Source organism: Crinia signifera, chromosome 1 (genome assembly GCF_055691185.1).
Source record: "Crinia signifera chromosome 1, ASM5569118v1, whole genome shotgun sequence".
Taxonomy (NCBI): Eukaryota; Metazoa; Chordata; class Amphibia; order Anura; family Myobatrachidae; genus Crinia; species Crinia signifera.
Genome location: NC_139217.1, coordinates 161,957,420 through 161,982,338, shown reverse-complemented (window position 1 = coordinate 161,982,338; position 24,919 = coordinate 161,957,420). Strand labels below are relative to the sequence as shown.

Below are 24,919 nucleotides of genomic sequence, written 5' to 3'. Positions count from 1 at the left end.
GCACCACATCGCACTTTTGAAAATCGCAAGATTGGCCAGTTTTTCGCATATTTAATGAGATGCGAAAAACGGGCCAAATAGTGCGAATAGGTGTAATTTGGTGCGATTTCTTTAGTCCTGAAAATGTGCGATTTTCAGGTCTGAAAATCGCACGTTTGCAGAAAATCGCAATTTAAAAAAAAAAAACAGCGCGGGGTCCCCCGCCAGAGCATAACCAGCCCCGGGCTCATTGAGCCGGTGCTGGTGACATCAAATCAGGGTCCCCGACAAATAGGGGTCCCCTTGATTTAATGAAACCAGCACCAGGCTCAAGGTCCGGCGCTGGTTCCCGAAATACGGGGGACAAAATGACTAGGGACCCCCCGTATTTTAAGAACCAGCACCAGACCCAACCAGCCAGCAGGGTAATGCCACAGCCGGGGGACACTTATTATATAAGGTCCCGCGGCCAAAGCATTATCCCCCTGGCTGGTCAGCATGGGCAGGGGTCCTGGGGAAGTGGGGAACCCCCCAATGAAGGGGTCCCCCCCCTCCAGGACTTACCAGCCCATGCTGATGCAAAGTGTAAAAAAAAGATTAAAAACGATTGTTTTCTACTGTAGAACTATGAGTCCCAGCAAGCCTACCCCGCATGCTGGGACTTGGAGAACCACAAGTCCCAGCATGCGGGGCATTAAAGGGCCCGCTGGCACTTGTAGTTCTACAGTACAAAAAATAGTTAAATAAAACACACTGACACAGAAGAACGATACCCAGCGCATTAAGTCCAATGTCTTTAATGCATATAACAATGTCCAATAAGTCCCACAATGTGTGCTGCTCCACTTGTCAGATCCACCACGAATCCACAAAGGTATGCGTGCAAAAAGAAGGTAAATAAAGCGCACAGTCAGTAATAAATATAACACAATTTTACTATAAAATACTGACGTACATTAAAGGGTAAAACCAGCAATGCTTGCCAGGGAGTAGACGGGCAGTGCGGCAGGACGGTCAGAGTAGAAACAGCCGTAGGCGGTGATCAGTCGCCGGTAGGAACCTCATCAAACAACCGCTCACTCGAATCAACTCCTTCAGATCGACATGGACTGCAAAGACGCCACAGCGTCAGGATCACTGGAAGCCACGCCCAACGCGTTTCGTCACAGGTTCGGACTTCGTCACTGACACCCTGAAAAATAAAAGTTTAATACATACATAACACACACACTGATACTTACCTACCTTGAGCCCGTAGGTCGGTCCCTGGATCCTGGGTCCGGGCTCCTGGACAGAAGAGTCCGGTTCCGGGGCCTTGGTCCTGGTTCCGGGGCTGGTCCGGGGTCCTGGGCTCCAGGGCTGATGTCTCCGGGGTCCAGGATCCGAAGTAGTCCAAAAGGGGTTCCTAAGGAAGGAAATCCTACTCACCTGGTCCCCAGCGACAACCTCTGCTTCCTCTCCGGCAGACGCGCTGCTCCCGGCTGGTACCCGCTCACGGACTGGAGAGGCGCAGAGATGTTTCATCTTCCGCGCCTTTCCTCCAGATGATTCTATTGGCCGCCTAGCGGCCAATCAGGAGCAGACTTTCTCGGTTCCTGATTGGCGATTGCCGAGGTCGTCGCCGGGGACCAGTTGAGTAGGATTTCCTTCCTTAGGAACCCCTTTTGGACTACTTCAGATCCTGGACCCCGGAGACATCAGCCCTGGAGCCCAGGACCCCGGACCAGCCCCGGAACCAGGACCAAGGCGCCGGAACCGGACTCTTCTGTCCAGGAGCCCCGGACCCCTGACCCAGGATCCAGGGACCGACCTACGGGCTCAAGGTAGGTAAGTATCAGTGTGTGTGTTATGTATGTATTAAACTTTTATTTTTCAGGGTGTCAGTGTGTTTTATTTAACTATTTTTTGTACTGTAGAACTACAAGTGCCAGCGGGCCCTTTAATGCCCCGCATGCTGGGACTTGTGGTTCTCCAAGTCCCAGCATGCGGGGTAGGCTTGCTGGGACTCATAGTTCTACAGTAGAAAACAATCGTTTTTTAATCTTTTTTTTACACTTTGCATCAGCCCGATGCCCACCGCCCAGGGGCATCGGGGACAGCCCCGGACTTTCAGCATGGGCTGGTAAGTCCTGGAGGGGGGGGTCCCCTTCATTGGGGGGGTCCCCACTTCCCCAGGACCCCTGCCCATGCTGACCAGCCAGGGGGATAATGCTTTGGCCGCGGGACCTTATATAATAAGTGTCCCCCGGCTGTGGCATTACCCTGCTGGCTGGTTGGGTCTGGTGCTGGTTCTTAAAATACGGGGGACCCCTAGTCATTTTGTCCCCCGTATTTCGGGAACCAGCGCCGGACCTTGAGCCTGGTGCTGGTTTCATTAAATCAAGGGGACCCCTATTTGTCGGGGACCCTGATTTTATGTCTCCAGCACCGGCTCAATGAGCCCGGGACCCCGCGCTGTTTTTTATTTTATTTTACCTGTTTAAACTTTTTTTTACACCAGAACCCTGCACAGATTGCAATGATCTGTGCAGGGTTCTGGCTAATTCGCCCATCAGAACCTGGTCTGATTTTTGGGCGAATTATAGACACAGTTTATACAAATCACATACCATTAAATATGCGATTTGTATACTTTTTAATGTGAAAACATCTGGATGCGATGTGCTGCGAAAAGCAGCCATCGCATTTCCAGTGTGTCCAACTTGTTGGCCAAAATCGCACTTTTTTCACATTTTCGCAGCTCGTTAAATATGCGAAAATGGAAAAAAATGCGATTTCTGCCGTTTTTGCGAAAAAAATCGCCAAAGTCAGATTATCTCACTCCATAGAATGTCACCCTTTATATTTAAATAGCTGAGTATTTTACAGCTTATTAACCCTTTGCAGTCCAAACTTGTTTGCAATTCAAACAGTCTGGATCAAATATTAAATGAATTGTAATTTTTTTTGGTACTGCTTTCCTAGCATGGGGCCTGTCTCATTGATTGTATGCCTTAAGTTTAAGGTACTTAAGGCATACAATCAACACGATGGACCCGATTTTTTAATCTCATGGATCTCATGCATCCATAAGATGCATGAGATCCATGAGATCCATGAGATAAAAAATCGTGAGCCACCAATAACCATTGTTAACGCCACCAGCACTATCAACGCCAACCCGAAGCGTGGCGAGCACAGCTAGCCCGCGAGGGCGGCGGTACGTGTCCTCCGACCTTTTCATACCCCCACTATCCACGTCGGCGTGGAGTTTATTCTATACAGTGTGGCGAGCGCAGCGAGCCACCGAGCCCAAAGCGTGGCGAGCGCAGCGAGCCCCTCGAGGGGACGCGGACTATTTTACATGTATTCTGCGTCCCCTCGCCGGGCTTGCAGCACTCGCCACACTCGCCACGCTTCGGGCTCGGTGGCTCGCTGCACTCGCCACACTATAAAAAATCCTCTCCACGCTGACGTGGATAGTGGGGGTATGAAAAGGTCGGAGGACGCGTACCACCGCCCCTCGCGGGCTCGCTGTGCTCGCCAAGCTTCGGGTTGGCGTCAATAGTGGGGTGGCGTTAACAATGGGGGGGCCATTTCACCCATGAGGGGGGGTTAGTAATTAAAATTGGGGTTTGGGGGCCTTTTTACATTGATTCCAATGTAAAAATCTCGTCGATTGCATCATCTCATGCATCTTATGCCGCACAAACACATAAGATGCATGAGATGCTTGCAATGTAAAAATCTAGTCAATCTCGTCGATCGCGTTGATTGCATCATCTCATGCATCTTATGCCGCACAAACACATAAGATGCATGAGATGATTGAGATATCAATACAATCTAGATCGTGGGCGCCGTGCTAGGAAAGCAGTACCTTTTTTTTTTTTAATGGTTTACATTGAATATTGAACAATGTTAATGTACTTATTTTAAAGCTTTTCACCATTGGATCTGCTACTAGCGCTAGGGCTGTTGAGCTTGACTAGACATTGGACCTGAAAGGGTTAATATAGACTATATCAATTTCCAAACATGAATTCATGACTGGGTAGAAATTCCCTTCACATTATTTTTCTATAAATAAAAGACTCATGCTTTATTCTAAATTCTGCATATGTGGTAGTGTAAAAGCTATTTGTCAGCACTGTATACTTATGGGGAATACCGATGGCGAGTTTTAGTGGCAATCTTCTCTAAAAGGACAGCTAGTTATATTTAATGCTCTGTTCAATTATTACATTATTCACCAGATATTACTGTACTCTTTTCTAGATAAATGTGTAATAAGCATCTATAATAATGGCACATAATCAATGTATCTCTGCTACTGTTGACATATAGCCTGAATGAGTGTACATTCTTCATTCTGTAGCCGTTTTTTGTGTTCATTCCCTACTGTAGCAGCCAGTTCTAGAGCATGTCGCAATGTATCACCATTCTCATAGACCCCGATAAAGAGCTCAAATAAAACATAAACGTGTTTCATTTTTACTGCACCATTTTTTTTAAGTCGAGTTTTAGTAGCACTTAGCACATACAGGAAGATATTTAGTTGCTTGCTTCATCTGCAAACCGTTTCTCTTTTTTATTGTCATGATACATATATTTTACATCGTTTCACATCCACTTGGAAAGTGTCAGTGACTACATAGGGGCTTTGCTGTTGTCTAAAAGCTATTTATGTGGTATACTGATTGAAGTACAAATTCTTTAAAATCGGGCATTAATGAAAGTTTGTTTTAATGTATCTATGCTATCCGTAGTCAGGAGTTATAGTTACGAAGTAATAGAGGATAAAGTCTTGCGCCATAAACATTGGCACATTAAACATGACGCACTGTACTGCAATTTCCACACTTTTGGATGGTAAGGTTCAAATGATGAACATAAAGACAAATGCAATATACTAAGTAATACAGACATCAAAACATAATTTAAATAAAAAGAGCAAATAACTGCATTTACACAAAAACACACACAGACTACCTTCTGCATCTGAGATGTGTGCAGTCTTTTCTTCTGTTGACACATGCTTGTTGGAAATCATTGCCATACAATCAACGCTTACTTGTATTGTCAATGCTCACTAACATTGTTCACTTTTCAGAAGTCAAAAATAATGAATAATATATTTTAAAAAGCTAAGAATACTAATATGACAACCCATGAATACAAACATCTAGACCTATGGCCCTTATTCTGGTTCACTCGCAAAGCCAAATTCCTTCTCAAATGGACAAAACCATGAAACAAAAGAACTCAACCAAATCTAAATCTCTCTGCACATGTTACATCTGCCCCCCCCCCCCCCCCCTGCAGTGCACTTGGTTTTGGCCATTTGAGAAGGAATTTGCCTTTGCGAGTGAACCAGAATAAGTGCCTATGTGTAATAGCGGGTCTGAGGGATGGTTATCGGGGATTATGCTTTGCCATCTATAAGGGATAATTGGATAGCCTGCTGTGAATCCATGATCCGCGGCTAATTGAATATCCCAAAAATGTCATAACATATATAGAAATCTCCATATTGTATGATGCTAAAAACAAATACCTTTTATTTTCTGTAGATATTAAAGAAGTCATGCACAGAAATTTTGACTGTGGATCCATCATCGGTCTGTGTTGGTGGTAAGAATATTGATGTTCATATTACCTTTTACTGGCTGCAGGGTATACTAACTTGTTTTTAGTTTTATACTACTAGATACTATATTGTGCTATCTTCACATAAAGTAAAACTTCCCTGCTCTGGCTATTCTGTCTTACAGCCAAATAAATATTCATGCAAAGATATTTTTTATGGAAAGGATGTTGATCTGGAAAAATAAATAAAAGTGATTGAGGATAACTACATTAAACGTATTCAATGCAGAAAATGTTACATATTTATTTATTTTTAATATTACTCTGGCCTCCACTCATTTCTTCCAACACTCTACAGTTACCAGTTTTAATATCATTCTGCACAGTTCCATCTCCATTTTTATCGTAGTTTATTGACAGTTCAGCTGCTGACAACATTGTAATCGGCATGCTAGGTTAGGCTAAAAAAGTGAAACATTTCTGTGTTACGTGTTCATAAAAGGAAACACAATGCTGTACAAGGCATAAAAATGATCAAAAGAGCATTAAAAAAGCAAAAGCAGCTGGGAAGGTGGCAAGTGCGGAGTTAGCTCTATAGTGAGCCATAAACATCTTTTCAGCCATTTCTTAGCAATAGCAATAACTGCATGACTTTTCCTTGTTTGTGCAAGCAAATGGCTCCAAGCGGTTCAATGTTATCTTTATTATTTTATATTCTAGAAACAAAAGTACTCATTGATATTATGTATAGAATAGTTACAGTGGGGTATTTGCACTTTTGAAAACTATCATCTAAATACAGTATTTTAATATGTTAAATTTCAGTTTACTGAATGACAAAAAACATCTGTTTCTTTAAGACGTGTGCTTATTGTGTGTACAGATAGAAGCATAATAAATCCGCACAAGTACATTAGCAAATTGATAAATGCACCCCATTCCTTCTCCATGTCACTATTATTATTATTATTATTATTATTATTATTATCATCAACACTGGTTACATTTATATCACTTTGTTGGAGGCAAATAATTTTTTTAAGGTATTAACATTCTCAATTATATGTTACCAGACCAGCTAAGCAGGTGTCTTAACCTGTAGCAACCAAAGACGTGGTGTGGAGCAGGCTCATGTCCCCACGGCCCTCCCACCACACACAAACACAATCACACACACACACAAACAGACACACACTTTTATATAGATTCACACACAAAAATATACACACACAAACATGCACACATGCACAGACATATATACAAACACATAGGTATACACATAAGTAAATACATTTACACACATAAACACAGACACATAGACATATACTGTACACATATACACACATATATCTACACACATATATATATATATCAAATTTAGGGCGTAGCCACATAATAGTACCAATTCACACTACACTACACAGTACTGCCTCTTAAGGCCCATACACACTGAGCTACTTTGAGCTTAAAGTCGCTCAAAACAGCAGATTTGAGTGTCTTTCAGCTCAAAGCCGCCCAGTGTGTATGGGCCTGCGATGAGCGCTGCTGCACGCTCCCGCAACATCACCTGGAAAGCCATTCATCGGCTGGTTATACCAGCCGATGAGCGGCTTTCAGGATGGCGTTGCATAGCGCTGCGCTATGCAACGCCGTCCTCCCCCCCTCCGTCAGCGCCGGGCAGGGGAAAAGCTGCTCAGTGTGTATGCACTGAGTGGCTTTCCCCGCATCGATGAACGCTATCATCGCTGTCCATACACGCTGGGCATAGTCGCCCAGTGTGTATGGACCTTTAGACACACTGCGCCAGATAGAACCCCTTATACACACTGCATCATTATACATTGTGCTACACACTGTAATGCCCATTACCCATTTTGTCATACACCATATTGCCCATTACACATTGTGTCACACAGTGTGATTCCCAGTACACATTGTTCCACATACCGTGAAGCCCATTAAATATTATGCCACATTAATGCCGCTTACCTAAATGCTCATTGCTATGGCGTTTCTTGCTAAATGCCAGGGGCTTCATGCTCAATGCCAAGGGAGTTTCATGCTTGTTGCCAAGGGAGATTACATGCTCATTGCTAAAGAGGATTACATACTCATTGCCAAGGGGGATTAAATGCTCATTGCCCTAGGGTAGTTAAATGCTCATTGCCAACGGGGAGTGAAATGCTATTGCTAAGGGAGGGAGCAAAATATCATTGTCAAGGGGGAGTAAAATTCTTGCTGCCAAGGGGGAGTAACATGCTTGTTGCCAGGGGGAAGTGAAATGTTTGCTGCCACGGGGGAGTAAAATGCTGCGGTCATCCAAGCAGAATTGACAGCAGTGACAGCTGGGCAGAGAGCGGTCGGCTGTCCGGCTGTCTTCAGAGCAGTTGGAGGCTCCTTATTGGCTGCTGGACCACGAGGTCTGATTGGCTCGTGAATCAGCAGAAGTTTTCAAATATCCACAGACCTTCTCTGAGGACAGCCCACCGCTTTCTGTCCAGCTGTCACTGCTGTCATTTTTGTCCGGCTCGCTGCATCTGTCCCCGTTACCGCAAGCAGTTGCTGAGTAAGGCGTCCTAATTACTCTGGCATGAGTAGTCCGCGTATCGGCAGGGCTGCACCTGGAGGAGAAAGTAGCAGAGGTCAAGAGAGAAGAAGTGGAGATGATAATCGAACTAAAAAGAGCTAATGAGCTTAAATAAAGAGGATGTATAAAGAGAAAACAGAACCATGGGGACACTTACTGTTAGAGGAAGTGGGGAGGAGGTGTAAGGGGAGAAGGAACAGATAGAGAGGTAGGAGGACAGCCAGGGCAGGGCAGGATCATGCAGAATAATTAAAGAGCAGTGGACCTTGGATTTGACAGCAATTGTAGACTTTCATGGGTTCAGTATTAGTAGAATGGAGAGGACAGAATCCAGAAGTGGGTCAAGCAGGGAGTGGAGGCGGTTGTAGACAATACACTGGATGTGTTTGGAGGCAAAAGGAAGGAGAGCGTTGGGTTGGTAGTTGGAGAGAGTGTTGGGATCAAGGGTAGGTTTTTTTAAGAATATGGGGGACAAGTACATGGATGAATGCAGGGGGAACAGTGCCAGATGAGAGGGAGATATTGAAGAGATGGGAAAGATATGAATAGTAAAAAGGAGAGGGTGGCTTAGGTCATTATACTGTACATTATTTCTGCAGCTGAAAATTGCACAGGTCGTTGTAGCTCTTATCCCAGGTCACTCACCTTTCTTGTCGGCAGATAAGTAGAAGATATTGTTAAGTTAAGTTAATGGTTCCAGTACCCTAAATAGTATTTTCTACATTATATATGGTTATTTCTTCAGAGGAAAGATAAAGCTAGATGTCTCCATATGGGATGCTATTATCAGTCTGTGTTCTGTGTGTATGCTCTTTGATCCCATTGGGTTTAGGACATTGGAGAGTTGGAGTACACAGAGCCACACTTTTAGATGCTATTTAACAGTACAGTACTTAATAAAATACAAATGCTAGTGCTATCACAATGCATTAATGGTTTGTATTTGATGAAAAGTTATAAAGTGTTGTAACACCAATACTATGCTAGTCGCATTGCTTAATTTAATTTACCTGCATAGGTTATCGTTATAAAAAAATCCATGATATTTTAATACAAAGGTATAGATGTACAAAACCTTCAGAGAGTGATAGAGTGCTGAGAGATAATGTACTATCCAACCCACTCCTAACTGATATTTTTCCCCAAAAAGGGGTTTATTCAAATGGTGGTGAAAAAGCTACACTTTTCTCAGTTTTTTTAGGCAAATTGGAATTTGTCCTATTCAAATGGAGGGCTGATATTTCTGCAATGTCAAAAAACACCTGGAACAGCAAATTAGCCACCGTTCCAGGTGTTTTTGACACTTTCTGGGCAAAATTGTGTCTGTTTTCTACAGTGTTTAAGGCATTTTGCCACCCACCCCTTGGAAAAAAGTGAAAAGTCATGGGCAAAAAAATCCTTCAATAGCAGGAAACGGCTGATTTTGAATAGTCAGGCACCAAATTAGTTCTGTTTTCCTCGGCTATCCAAAAAATGAAACTGTTCGACTACCCCCATCTGCAACATGGCAATGAGTAACTGATTAGTACTTTCCAATTTATCACTCTTAGTACATATGGTCCTATATAATCTTTATATTTAAGATGAAGGTTGAAGAATACTGTCAGCTAATTAAGATTTGTGGTTTAAGGCAGTGGTTCCCAACCCTGGTCCTCAAGTACCCCGAACAGTGCACGTTTTCCAGGTCTCTACACAGAATCACAGGGGACATAATTAGCTCCACCTGTGGAATATTTTAAAATGTGTCTGAATAATGAGTGCGCCTGCTGGGTGACCTGGAAAACATGCACTGTTGGGGGTACTTGAGGACAGGGTTGGGAACCAATGGTTTAAGGAATAGGTTATGGATTGCCAAGATTTAATATATAAAGATGGATGTTTTAGTGTACAAGTGACCATTTCACATTTATTTCACACATGTTGCCTATTAAGCTTCTATTTTATTCTGTTTTTTTGGGCCCTTTTTATTGAAAGCACTTGGTGTTTTATCTGCACAAAATTATCTGGTTTATCGTGTCATTTTAAATGAGTAATAGTATTTTTTACTGAATGACCACTGGTGTATATACATCAGTACCAGCGGCTTAACAATAGCCCCGCAGACCCCACGATAGTGGGGAGGCGCTGAGTAAGTGAGGATGCCAGGGGTCTGCGGGGCTATCGCTGCGCTGCAAGACCTACCTTACCCCCTGCCCCCCCTGCTCGCGACCACTGTCGCCGGGACCTGCAGATCTACTTCTCTGCACCGGTCACGGCACTCCTAGTGGCCTCTGCTCTGCATCTTAATGAAAAATGACCTTCACAAAATGTACGCCCCCCTTACAGCAGACACCTTAATAACGGTCTACTGTTAGGGGGCAGCCATTTTGTGAAGGTCATTTTTCATTAGGAGCCAGTCCAGGTGACGCGCCGGGACCGCAGACAAGTAGATCTGCGTGTCCCGGCCACAGACCTGGCGGCAGCGGTGGCAAGCGGAGGGGTAAGGCAGGGCTGGGGGGAGCTGCCAGCCAAAATTCCAGCAGGGGGGGGGTACTGATTTTGTAGTTACGCCACTGATCAGTACAAATTGGTATACTGTATATTATCCAGCTTGTTTATATGTAGAGTAGGCTTTATATTGTGTTTATAAATGATGCTGTGATTTCAGTTTAATACAATGCTTTTAGAATAATATTTATTTAATTCTTTATACAGTATGTACCTTCATAGCTTTTCATTTCTAACTTGCAGCAGGTCTTCATTTCCATATTTTTGGGAATCTTCTTTTGTTGAGGCTGGCAGAAGCCTTTTCAATGAGCAGCTTTCCTGTCTGCTATGTGTAGGAGGGAGCATTCTTGATTCTTGGTTAATGTATTACTGTAGAATATATTTATACACCTGAATTTACATAGTATTAACTAATTGAGCACACAAATACTGTAATGAAGAACACAATGGTAGTACAGATGTAGCCATGCTCCTTGTGGCTATGATATGGCCGCTAGTGCACACATGGCGCAGTAAGTCACACTCAAGACTCGAATATGGCACTCACAGTTTGTAGGGATCGCAGGCTCTTTCAATTCAAATATCCGGTGCAGGGTCAGATTCAGTAATATATCCAGGCATTATCATCCTCAAGCTTATCAGATAAGTAAAGCAGTGGGACTATGGGCAGATCTAGCTATAATAAAAGAAACACCCCCTGAAATATGGGGCGCCAGCACGAGTCCAGTCAAAACGGTGGTGGACCGTCTTAGCACTGTGTATTGTATTATCATGGATATTTGAAACTCTGCGACCTGTGTTCTAGGCCAGTGGTTCCCAACCCTGGTCCTCAAGTACCCTCAACAGTGCAGGTCTCCACACAGAATCACAAGTGACATAATTAGCTCCACCTTTGGATCTTTTCAAATGTGCCTGAATAATGAGTGCACCTGCCGGGTGACCTGGAAAACGTGCACTGCTGGGGGTACTTGAGGACCAGGGTTGGAAACCACTGTTCTAGGCTAAAAATTACAAGCCAATATTTGTCAATGCATATAAAAAAGATACAGTGTTTTATTACATACAATTAAGGGGGAGGGATACAAGAAATTCACATAAAAACACAAGGGGCGAAATGTAATAGGGTGAGAGTTTCAGAAAGTGAGAGATTTTGGGAGTTTTCCCATGTTTTTTTAAAGCAGCAATCAATTTCACTGCAAAACCAGGTTGATTTTGCCATGTAATAGATTTCTGCTTTAAAAAACATGGGAAAACTCTCCCAAAATCTCTCACTTTCTGAAACTCTCACCCTATTACATTTGGCCCAAGGTGTTTTTAAAAAAAAAAGCACAGTAGATATATAAGAACAACTTTCATATGTGAGGTAAAAAGATATCAAAAGAACGCTTTAGCATACACTGATGTTAAGATATCTTTATACCCCTATTGACCTACAGATCACAGTGCATGGACGGATCATATTACTAGCTACCACCTTGGTTTTATTAGTGTTTATACCTATTTTTACTACTCACATGTCCAAATAATAGATGATTGAACAATTAAGTGACAGGAAGTGAGGTAATCCTGCCCTTCTGAGAAATAGAAGCTCTTGCCAGTTTGTCCCCACCCCTTGAGGAAGTCATTAGTGATGAAACATGTTGGGCAGCTTCTGAGACCTACCTCACCTTTACCTATAAGCTAAGAGTTCTTTTGATATCTTTTTACCTCACATATGAAAGTTATTCATTTACTGTGCTTTTTTTTTATTTTATTTTTAAAAACACCTTGTGTTTTTATGTGAATGTCTTGTACCTCTCCCCCTTATTTGTATATAATAATCCCATGTATCTTTGTTTTATATGCATTGACACCTATTGGCTTGTGATTTTTAGCCTAGAACACAGGTCGCCGAGTTCCAAATATCCCTGATAATATATATATATACACACACATTTTGAACACCGGCACTTCATCACCCCAAGGGCTATCCCACTTAGGTGCCTTCTGTACAGGGACGTGGCCTGGTGTGGATAGCAGTACACAAACCAGTGACATTCTGAGGCTTGTATTGTGAAGAGACGTGTAGTTTAATTGATCAATTAAACTACACGTTTCCTCACAATACAAGCTTCAGAGTGCCGCTGGTTTGTGTACTGCTATATATTTGTGGAGGAGGAGGATGCTGGGGAGGTGTCTCAGCGTAAAGGAAAGAAGCATAGCATGTCTAAATTTATACATGCTGAGAGGTGCGCACTGGTGCATATTATACTCAAATACCGGCTCCAGCTGTTTGTCCTGAATGTTTCTGGGGCCCGCAAATCCGCCATTTGGGACAACGCGGTGGAGGTGGTTAATGCGGAGGGCAGCACAGTCGGTTCGCGGCAGAAGTGCAAGAAGCGATTCTATGATATAAGGCGCCTGGTCAAAAGGAAGCTGGCGGATGAGGCCAAACACAAGCTCCGCTATGGTGGAACTGTGCCCTCCACCATAGAATTCACTTCATTTGAAAAAGAGCATGTTTGTGCTGGTACCACCTCAGAGCATTGAGCCCCCTGGCTTCATTGACTCGGATGCTGGTGTGTATTACTGATCATGTGACTGCCTTGTAATTCACATATCTCATGTTTTGCGTAAACAGGGTCATGCATATGCAAATTTGAATTGCATTGGCAGGTTACAGTACAACCATTGCTTTTAATGTTGTTTATCATTGTTTATCATGTTTGCGGAGTATTCTGGATTTTGGATACACCCAGAAGATGTGCTAGGTGTTTAGGCAGCAACTACCAGAGCCCCGTAAATTGGGATGTGGGCTCGTGTTAGGGTGGCAAGTATAGCTTATGGCCCCTTGGTGCTAGGCCATGGCACAGAAAAATTGCCTCCCCACCTTCCCCGCAGGTTCCCTCTTCTGCATAGGCAAAAGTTGGTAGGTATTGTGCAGTTGTTTTTAAAGGATAAGATTCATTCTGATTGTCACATTAGTTGTTCTGGGTGTAGGACTTCATTTAATTATTGTTTTGTTCTCACATCTAATGAAATTAGAGATTCAGTTAGGTTTTCATGCTTCTGTGAAGTTGTTTGCTCTTTTTCCTATGACATTTTCATTAGTTTGCGCACAATAGTGTATATTTTGCAAAATGTGCACAATGAATGTGGTTGCCACACAAGGAACTCACATTACCTTTATGAACACTGATTTAATGTTATTTATATGTGTAACAGATTGCACTATAGATGCTATTACAGACACACTTACACACTAGCCAGCCCTGCTATTAATCCGGCTTCAAACTCATCAAAGAGGACTGACTGCCTGAGGACAAAGGAGTCATGACATGAGCCAGGGTAGCCTGCAAAAACACTCCTGATCTTAAGGTTTGCATCACAGACCACCTGCACATTGATACTTGTGCTTCCATGATGGTTATTATAGGAATGTGATGTATCCAGAGTAGAGATGTGCAGGTTGATAGCCAATAAGATCCTGCTTTGAAATCAGAGTAAATCAGAGCCCGCACATCTCTAATCCCGAGGTGGTCTTAGCGGTATGTGTGTGCAGTCAATCGCACCGAGGACTTTGGGCATGCTTGTGATGCAATGAAATGCTACCTTAACATCATGCCACTATGTCTCCTGGCTTGGGAAGCAGATAGAGGCATCTATGTGTGGTTCAAAGGCTTGAAGCATCTGGGTCAGGTACCTGGACAGTGTGGGCTGTGAGATGCCAATGCCTCTGCCAGTGACTTGTTGAAAACTGCCAGTCGCCAGAAAGTACAACACAACCAGGAGTTTGTGCAGGCCTGAGACTGTGCGTGATCATCCGGTTGAAGGGTCTAGCTCCAGTCTAATGAGGTCATACAGATGGAGAATGTTGGTACGATGAAGCCGGAACATCTGTATAACCACATCATCCGACAATGCGTCTAGGCACAAATGATTATTAAATAAACTAGGTTATACGCAGTTTTGGGGTACCTGCACAAGCTGCTGATTTTGTTCAGTTTCATGACGGTGTCTTCTTTGGTGCTGCTGACAGGACATCAGGCATCTAATAGCCCACGCTGAAATGGTCCGGGAATCTAGAGATTTTGTCATGTTTGAAGCTGGGAAGTGTGTATGCGTGCTTAATGGCCTTTTATAAGGCACACATTTGTGAATTTGAGGAGCTGTGTGCTAATTTGTGAAGTTTTTCACACGTGTAAAATGCAAACGTGAAATACACTTAAAAATCAAGGTGTAATACAGTATGTAGTTGGATTTTTTACGAATTGTATGCATTTACGTCTTGTATACACACGTATTTGCAAATAGGAATTATTAGTAAATTTCAAAATAACATTTGATCAATGTAAAATGCCAGGCGTATTCTTTTGATGTCGTATAGATTGGTATTTTGTAAAAATACGAATACATTGAACTGCTGTAATAGTACAAAACACAAACGTAGTTTAACAAAAATAAAAATACACATGCATATACTACAATATGAATATGCAAAATACTGCCTTATTTTGCTTAGTGAATTTCCACCATTGTATTTTATAATTAAAAATCCTTTATATTTTATTTTTTTAGTTGAGTTTCAAGTTGTCTTGAGAGGGAATGGATTTTTATTTGGAAGAAACATAGATACTGTTGCGTGTTCTTACCATGTGAATGAGACAACAATCCGTAAGTATACAGGCCATCAGCACTGTAAATAAGCATGCTTTGTTGTTCACTGCGCCAAACATTATTAGATTGCAGGTGTAAAAGTGATTTCTCCATTGCAACCCTTCATAAGAAATATTGGGGTAGATTTATTAAGCTCGGTGAAGTAATAAACTGTCTGGTTTTTAACACCGTCCAATCAGCTCCTACCTGTCATGTTTCAAACCAGGCCTGTAACTTCACAGGTAGGAGCTGATTGGCCGGTGATAAAAACCAGACAGTTTATCACTTCACCGAGCTTAATAAATCTACCCCATTATTTTTTAACTGCACAACAGAAGGACTAATTTTTGCTGCATTGATTAGCATATATTTTGCTAATCAATAGAAAGATTTTTACATTGAACTTTCTTCTGATAGAAATCAGACTTTGAGTTTAGAATGAAGTGGTTAGGATGAATTACTCCTTAACCCCTTCAGTTGCACTCCCGAGAATTTTCCGGGTTATGCTCCAGTGCGCAGACTGGCAAACCTGGAAAATTCTCGGGAGTGCCTCTGCCTGCGCTCCCTCCCACAGGACAGTGCAGCTGATCTGAGTTCTGATATCAGCGCCACACTCAGCTTCAGCGGCTGCCCAGCTCCTTCTGCCTGGCCCTGCCTCCTTCCCCTGGCTGTGTGCGGTCTGACCTTGTAATGTCACTCCGGGTTGCCGGGGGCAGGGCTGGCCAGTGGCTGATGGACTGTTCAGCGGCGCTGCCCGGACACGGGGTTACAGTGGTGGTTTTTTTTTAGGGAGCATTCCCCAGAAAAAACTTGCCCGGTGGTGAGCGCTCCGTATAAAAAAAACTACCACTGAAGGAGTTAAAGCTGTTTTAGAATTATTTTATTAAAACAAAAAATTTCAGGTCAGATAGGTATTTTTTTCAAAGACGTATGACCTGTACATTACTTAGGGATGGAATAACAGGCACAAGTATTTGGTTGTGTATTATTGTTATATTTTTGACTGCAGATATAGGCCAGTATTCAATGCCTCAGATTTGCCGTATTTTACAGCGAATCTGGCAATTGGCTCATAAAAAACAATTTGCCCTATTCAATGGAGACAATTCACTGAAAATGAATATCTGTTGATATATTTGCCACAGTTCGCCGGTGGTTTTCAATGGGGTTTTTAGTCAAATTCGCAGAGAGTGTATTCAATGCTCAAATGGAGAACTGCTTTCTCCAGTGATTTTCACCATGTTTCACCGTTTTGCATTCGTCATCTTTTTTAAGTGAACTGGAATGTGATCTTTTAAAATAAAGTTTTTTATTTTTTATTTTTTTAGGGTGTCAAACAAATCTTTTTTTTCTGTGAAGGGGCATGCTATTTTTATTCATGTGCTTGTAGCACATGAATATATATTGAATTTATTTTTATTTTTTTAAACAATTTTTTTTTTTTACACATACGCCAGCAGGGGGTCGGGAGCCGCTCATTAATATTCATATATTCACTGCACTCTGGTCCTGATCATTGAAGGCATTATAAAGGGGGTGAGGAAGGGCTGGCAGCGAATGCACCAGCCCTCCGGAACCCGGCGATTGTGCAGCGAATCCAAAACAGGATTCGCTGCACAGGACGAATTAGGGCATTGAATACCTGCCATAGAATAAGCAGTATAAAAAGCATACAAGGTTTTTCCCTGTGTTTTGAATAAAGTCAAGTACACACATACTAGAAAAATGACTTTTAATATGTTGTGGTTGCTGTAGCCAATAGAATATCTTTAGTAGGGCATAAACAGTTAAGGAGGAAAATTAAGTTACCTGAAATTGTGATTAAAAAGTTTGTGATTTTTATTTTTTTACTTTTGCTTATTACAAGGAAGATATAAATATGTCTCTGCATACTTAAGATTAAACTGTTGCATTAATAGCAAAATGCATGACTACTTGTGGCCGCTAAAAATTACTGTGTTTTATATGTTTTTCTTTTTTTTTTTAAAGAAAATGATGGCTTTGAAATACAATTCATATTTTTATTTAAGGTTTTTGTAAGCTTTGTTTGTAAAAAGGAACTCCATACATGTATTATTTACAAACTCGTAGGGGTTTATTTACTAAGATGGGAGTTCTATTTCAGATCTACTTCTTATTTATTTAGCACCTTCTAGAAGATAATAGAATAGAATGGGATTGGTTGCCCGTAGCAACATCCCATCTTTGTAAATAAACCCCATGTTCTCCAATTCATAAAATATGTTTTTTTTTATTTGATCATGACATGTCTGTTGCCTTCTGGTGGAAGTATATATTAACATTTCTAACCTTCACTAATTATTTGTAATCTGGGAACATTCCTTAGTTTATTATACATTGATAGCAGTAATAACTGTGGCATACTATTCCCATCTCTATTTCCTACAAAAAAATATATATAATTTTGCTGCTCTCCACGAAGTATGGAAACCCATAGTCCTCATATACAAACAGGTCTGATTCATGGTTTCTACGCTCCCTAGGCAAAACATCAAATTACTGCCCCACGACCCCATACCCTCAAAAAGCAAAAAACTGGGTTGTTGCTGGGTTCACCAGGGTCTTTGTGCGATGTGAAAGGTATTTTTTAAATTTCCCAGATCCAGCAACCCGGCATTCTGACCCTGATTAAAAGAAGGGTTAATAATGGGTCAGACCGGGTTGTTGTGCAGTGTGAACGGGTAACCCGGGTCGAGCGACCCAGGTCCAGTTTACACTGTGGAGGAGGCAGTGCTTGGAGACAGCATCAGCTGCCTCCACCACCGCCCTCCAAAGACACACCGCTTCTCCGCCCCCATCTGATTTCAGCGACCTGGGTCGCTTAGGTCAGCTGCACCTTTCAAATCCCTGGCGTGACCCAGCATTTGCAAAGTGAAAGGGGTATTATAAATTCATAGCAGTTCAACTGCCACTGTATGCATCAAGTTTAACAAGGATGCATTTTTCAGTTACCTGCCGCTGCCTAATGTTAAAGCTAGCCCTGTAAACAACAGTATTTCTTTCAAATAAAGGTGCTTATTTAAAAGTTTTAAGACCTACTGTATATTTTGACGCAGATATTCCAAAATACTATTTAAGAGAATTGACCTGTACACACATTTTTGCTTCAGTTTGGCTTTTCAATGCAGCATTTAGAAGTGTTAACACTCTGGGGGTGCTTTGGTTTTCCCTGACAGTCCAAAAACATATTTGTAGGTTCATTTGCTTTTGATAAATAATTAAATTTTGTGTATGTGTGTCCACATTATGGAATTTAAGTTGTAAGTTCTGTGGACTGATGTGAATGACTGAAATGTTCTATATAAAGTGCTGTATGTGCTATATAAATAACAGTTAATAAAATAAGTAATATTTGAAGTGCTTACCCTAAATATATTCACAGATCAATGGCATACTTGGCTACTATCTTGGATTTATTTGATGATAAACCACCAATAGCAGGTGATTTTACCATCCAATGTGGAGAACCATTGGTACTCCACAATTGATGATACAGAGCCAAACCACCCCCCCCCCCATGTTACTTTTTATTTCTGCTTGGTGCTGGGACATGGAGCCTAGCTCTTCTTCTGACCCACTAAGCCCTACACCTAAGCTCTGATTGTCCCACAGCCCATTGAGTAAACAGACAGGATAACCATCAGTTGGAAAATGATTGATGGTTCCCCTGTGGATGGTTTCATACCATCAAGGTCCCATTTTTCTAGAGATCTGTGCATGCATAGTAGGGTCTGAGTGCTCTAGTGCTCAGACCCTACTACTCCCAGGAGAGAGGAAGGGACCCATCTGGAGTATCTGGAGTAACACACGGGCCTCCTCCTCTCTTAAAACGCACTGGGGGGAGGGCAGTTGCATCATCACACCCCTGACACCGTACACTGGGCTATAAAAACCGGTGGGCTCAGCCTAAAAGTTGACAACTACTCAGGCTGCATGGTTAATTCATACCATTAATTCATTCTTACCATGGTTAAGCCTGACTAGCCTCAAAATCAGAAAGGCTGTAGATGTTGTAAGTACAACTCATTTTAGAGTAGCACGTAATACATATGTGCATTGCAACTTATTGGCGGTGTTATACAAAATTACTGTTATACCCACAAATTAACATTATGCTAGGTGGAAGTTTTGAGATTGCATAATGTATGTTCTATTAAATGAAGACAAAATGGTTGACATTATTTCCTTTCTACATGTAGTTATCTGCCAGTGATATTTCCATACAATTCTTTCTGCAGATGGAAAGCCACTTACAGTTGAAGCTAACAATATAATTTGCCCAATCTCAGTACTTCATGAAGTTGGACAGTAAGTATTATTTACAAAAATGAACTACCAGAGAGATATGATTACTGTACATATACAATGGGTAAAAATGGAATGAAACAGGATAAGTGCAAGTGATACACATAAGCTTAAACTCAACATATAAGTAATTATACATATATCCTCACCACTCTCCTCCGGCTGTATTGAGATCTGTGATAGATTGCAGTGGCCGTGATATAGTTTGTACCTCATCATTATTTTATGAATTGCGTGGTCACAATGCCACGGATGTTGTTGCGTTGTTACATTAAGCAGTTAACAATATATTGCATAATTTTACTGCAGATCATAGTGTGTATAATATATCAGGGCATCGCATGTCACTGGTTGGTACACACAATTAATTCAGTTTATTGTACATGTAGGTTTTATTTGTATGTTTAGTTAATTCTAATTTATTTCCATATTCAGAGTTATTTTGTTGGACTTATATCCTATCTTTCTAGGCAGATCAAGAGTTAATTTTCCTACAGATATTTGATTATTATTGTTTTTATTGAATGCTGAATAAATGCATCTATTACTATTTTTGTGTTTGTTTTTACATAATAGACAACGTATGCTTATTGGGGTTATTCTGGTTCACTCGCAAAGGCAAATTCCTTCTCAAATGGACAAAACCATGTGCACTGCGGGGGGGGGGGTAGATGTAACATGTGCAGAGAGATTTAGATTTGGGTGAGTTATTTTGTTTCTGTGCAGGGAAAATACTGACTACTTTATTTTTACACTGCAATATAGATCTCACTTTGAAGTAAAACCCCACCCAAATTGAATTCTCTCATTTTACATCTTACACCCCTCCCTCTCCCCTGCAGTGCACATGGTTTTGTCCATTTGCGAAATAATTTGCCTTTGCGAATGAACCAGAATAAGGGCCATTGTAAAATGGGCAGGAATGAGATTTCTTATTAGTGTGAGAATACTGTAACTTTTATATTGCATTTGTATTAAGAATGATAACGTAGCCTATGTTCTGGGCTGAGTTGGGACACATTATAAAGGGTGTTGAGATCATTTGGGCACATAGTTCATTTTGGTCTAGACTTAAAGTGTATCAGGCACATTTAATTAGGAGCTCCAAAACCCTAAGAGTACATAGGGGGGAATACATTTGGCCCTGTTCCTATGGTTGGGGGTCTACGCATGGGCATGCGCATATTTGCGCATGTGCAGACCCTGGCACCGAATGGCTTTAGCAAGTTACACAATTGCCAGGCCTTTAGTTGCGGGGAGGGAGGACCGGGGGTGGAAACGGGACTGGACCATGCTAACGCTCAGTGTTTTATGAGTGTCCCCAATGCCTGGTGGGGGTGGGTGGGTGGCTGATGTCACAGAACGTCAGCATCCGCCCCCTCTTTGGTGGACACTGAAGGAAATAAACGTCAGTTGAGTTTGACTTTTATTTCCAAATGCAGGAGAAATCATTCAATGGTTGGCGACCAACGATTGATTTCTCTTCATAGCGGACGCATGTGAGGGCATGTGTTAGCGAACAAATACCTTCGCACAGTACCGAGGGGATTTGGCAGTGTTGGGGGCGGCATTTAGTGTGGTGGCGTTTCAGCTCTCGATAAGCAGCGAATTTCCTGCTTACTGAGTCAAGCAGAATTAGGCCTATAGTTTCATGCAGATTGGAAGCCAGGACAGACATGTGTAGCCAATCACAGTTGTAAAAGAGTTACAGTAGTGTTGGAAAAATAATCAAGGCTATTCACATGCAAAAGAGTCACTAAAGACATTATAATAACAAGAAACAATGAAATCTAGAAAAAAGTTAATTGAAATAAAAAAGTGCCAACACCGTTGAAAGAGGGGTTAAATCTAAAAGATATTTGCATAACATGTTGTAAGTACTGTATGCTGACTGGCGGTGGTTTGAAGTAACAGGAGCAATCAGGAGAAAGGATTAGCTGTGTTTAGAATATTACTGCTATGCCTTAGGAATTCCTGGCGAGAGCGGATTAAAGAGTCCAAGATAAAAACTAGGAATGACTGTCATGGAAGATAACTAATGTTTAGTATGTTTGCTTAATTAACTCTTGGCTAAGGACTGAAACACATTAAGTAGCTAGTAGTTAGTGCATGTTGAAAATAAACACATCTGGTCCTGCACCGAGTGAGGGCTCTATCTGCGTGGGGGACAGATGTGGCGATCATTTTCCCTGCTCTCTGCATTTAAATAATTAACGGCACACAAGAGGAGCTGTCTTAGACTGCCTCTTAGCCAGCTAAATGTTCTTAAAGTGTGGCATATGGGTCATTTCAACTTTTTTTGCTTTTATTAACTTATATGGCTTCAAGCACATATAAACACAATGAATATTTTAACCATCAATCTTAAAGTAGCACAGTTATTGGTACATACTAAATCTTAATACCTGCTGTTATCTAAAACTTGGCAGAATCAAATCGTTTTTGTGACACAATATTCATCTATACATTTAATATGCTTATTGCTATAAAATGAAGAGGTAGTAGAATGCAATATGTCGCACATAAAATAGTGCATTACAGATATGTATTTATATGAGATTTACATTTTTAATATTCTGCTGAGAGGCCAGTTCAATTAACTGTGATGAAAGGGCGATGCCTGCCATGTGCTGCTGGGACAACATCTGAATACCAGCAGTGGCACCCAACATCGTCACTTTATAGTACCTACATTCTACATTTTACCTTGAAATCTAATGGTACTCTGAAAATGCAGTTTGTTGGACTATTAGGGATATCCAATTATTCCAGATGCCACCATCGGCCTAAAATGGACCTGGGATTGGCCAGAAACACATGTGACCAGGGATAAGCCCCTGATCCCATGTGTTATCGTAGGTCCTGGTTGCTTCTTATTGGGGTTTATGCTTCATGTACCTCATACACATGAAGCATAATTCTTGATCACAGTGGGTATCGGGAGAAGGGCATCCGGCATTAGGGCTGATAAGATAGAACTGACTGAACCTATTAGCAACATTAAATCACCGCTGGTAATAGGATATCCCCCTATATGAGATATATAGACCACTCATGTCATATATCACGTGCCAGTTGATGTGATGTTGATAGCATGTAATTGAATTAGCACTATAGCACTATAAGGACGATATCCTATTCCCAACGGTAATATAGCACACAGCAAAAATAGGATATTGCAATTCTTAGATTAACTTCGTAGTGAGACATAATGGGGAACACTATTTTGCTGTGAGTCAAATAAGAAATAGTATACAGAGCATCTACTAGAGCTAAACAGAGCTAAGTATACAAACTATGTGTGGGAAGTACATGTGAATGCTTGTGAGGTAAAAAAAAACCCCTAAACTAACAAAAATATTCAAATCAGCTGTTTAACTGTAATTTTATTGGCTGTGCAAGATAAATGATAGCTAGAAGCTGATGGGTATGGTATAAAAGATCTACAGTTATACAGACAGTTAATAGGTTGAAACCATATGGTCGACATGCATTAGCTCAACAGGGTAAAAAGGTCGAAAGCTAAAAGTTGGACAACACAAAGGTCAACAGGTACAAAAGTGCAAGAGTGACAAAAGAATGAAAATGGTCAATACAAGTTTTTTGTGTCATTTTGTATGCTTTTATTACATGTGACCCCAATTAGTGGTAACGTATTCCTTCACCACACAAGTTACTATTCCCATTTATAGTTTATATGGATGGCAAACCAAGCCAAAGGTTTTAAAAAAATTTGAAAAACACCAACAGACTTGTGTTGACCGTAAGTTTGTTTATAATTGTCATGTTGATCTTTTCAACCGGCCTTTTTCTTGTACCTGTCGACCTTTTCACCCCACCAACCTAATGGCTGTCAACAATATGGCGATTACCAATTGACTGTCTTTCCAGACAGTGTCTATCCTTAGTCCAGATCCTGAAGCTAATTGTTTGCTATGTGCAATGTCTCCACTTTATCTCTCTTGAAGGTTTGATAGTGCACATCTCCCCCTCTATGAGTGAGAGTGAAAACATATCAGTCTAAGGGGAATTTTTAGCAAAGCTTGTAGAGAGATACATTGGTGAGAGATAAAGCACCACAAAAAGTATAGAGTAGAAGTATACCTTTGATCTACAATTGTTGCAAACATGACTGCTGATTTACATTACATTTCAGTAAATAAAATAAAAAGGAATACGTATAATGAATGAATAAGGAGTGATGGACAACCATGAATTCTTCTAGTAGATAGTGGTATGGTGTCCCAGCTTGGTCATATTAAAGATCATTACATTTGCACAAAAATTTGGTTGGTTATTGGTCATAATATACTGTAAAATGATGGCAATGTATTCTGCTGCATTATCAGTAATCAAAGCGTGCACAAATAAGTAGTGCCAGGACTGGGGGGTGCCCACCTTTCAAGTGGCATCCATGGAATACAAGTAAGGCCACATTTATTCCATGCTTGTTAGTTAGCACCTGTCCTTATATATATCCTTATATGTCCTTATATATTGTGATGGGGGGTAACGTTCTTAAGGTGACTGCTAGATGGCTGTGCCAATATACTGTAACTTACTGATGGAACCATTACACTCTGTAAATTGTGCAGCAGCACCAGCTGGGCAGCCTCCGTTGCATGCACATAGGCAGTATGAATGGTGAGTCCCTGAGCACCCATACATGTGTGTTTAGCAGCATTACAATGGGAGCTATATATGTATTAGCCTAGGGAATCTGGAACCCTTAATCAGGCACTGTGAATAAGTTGCAAAAACTGTTAAAGATTCTGAAAGTTGATTTAAAAATACTATATAATATGGATTTCTTTAAGTCATAGAAATTATGGCTTCATTCTGTGTGTATAGCAAAAGCAATCCTGGTGTAAAATGGAGTAGAACAGTTAGCCTATTGAGTGCCAAGTCAATGGGCAGTATTCAATGAGCATTTTGGCTATGTGCAGCGAATCCTGTTGGCTCCACTGCTCGCCACGTTCCGGAGCCTCGCCGGCTCCAATATTCAACGAGTCAGGGGCTCGCTGCCCCTGACCGGCGAATTTTAACTCCTGCGGCGGATGCCACAGGGAGCCTGAGGACGGCGGCAGGCAGGGAGATGGAAGTCTCCCTGCCTGCCCCAGAACGTTTGTGGGGGGGAGGTGGGCTCCCCGGGTGCCGGGCTCACAGGCTGCCCCCCTGGGGTGCCAGCAGGGGACCGGGTATATTCACTACACCCGATCATGCATATGTAATGATCGGGTGAAGTGAATATATGAATATCTAATGAGCGGCTCGGCTCCGGCCCCCTGCTGGCTGCTCTGTGTAAAAAAAATAAAACAATTATAATAATTTTTAAAT

General features: G+C 41.6%; 1 protein-coding gene across 1 annotated transcript in view; it reads left to right on the top strand.

Annotated features, from left to right (window-relative positions):
- Positions 1-24,919, top strand: part of ANTXR2 (ANTXR cell adhesion molecule 2) — a 182,744-nt gene that overhangs the window by 69,405 nt on the left and 88,420 nt on the right. The window contains exons 9-11 of the mRNA XM_083175623.1: positions 5,532-5,592; positions 15,179-15,274; positions 19,516-19,585. Of these exons, the coding sequence (XP_083031749.1) occupies positions 5,532-5,592; positions 15,179-15,274; positions 19,516-19,585 (227 nt within the window). The remainder of the gene's footprint in view (positions 1-5,531; positions 5,593-15,178; positions 15,275-19,515; positions 19,586-24,919) is intronic.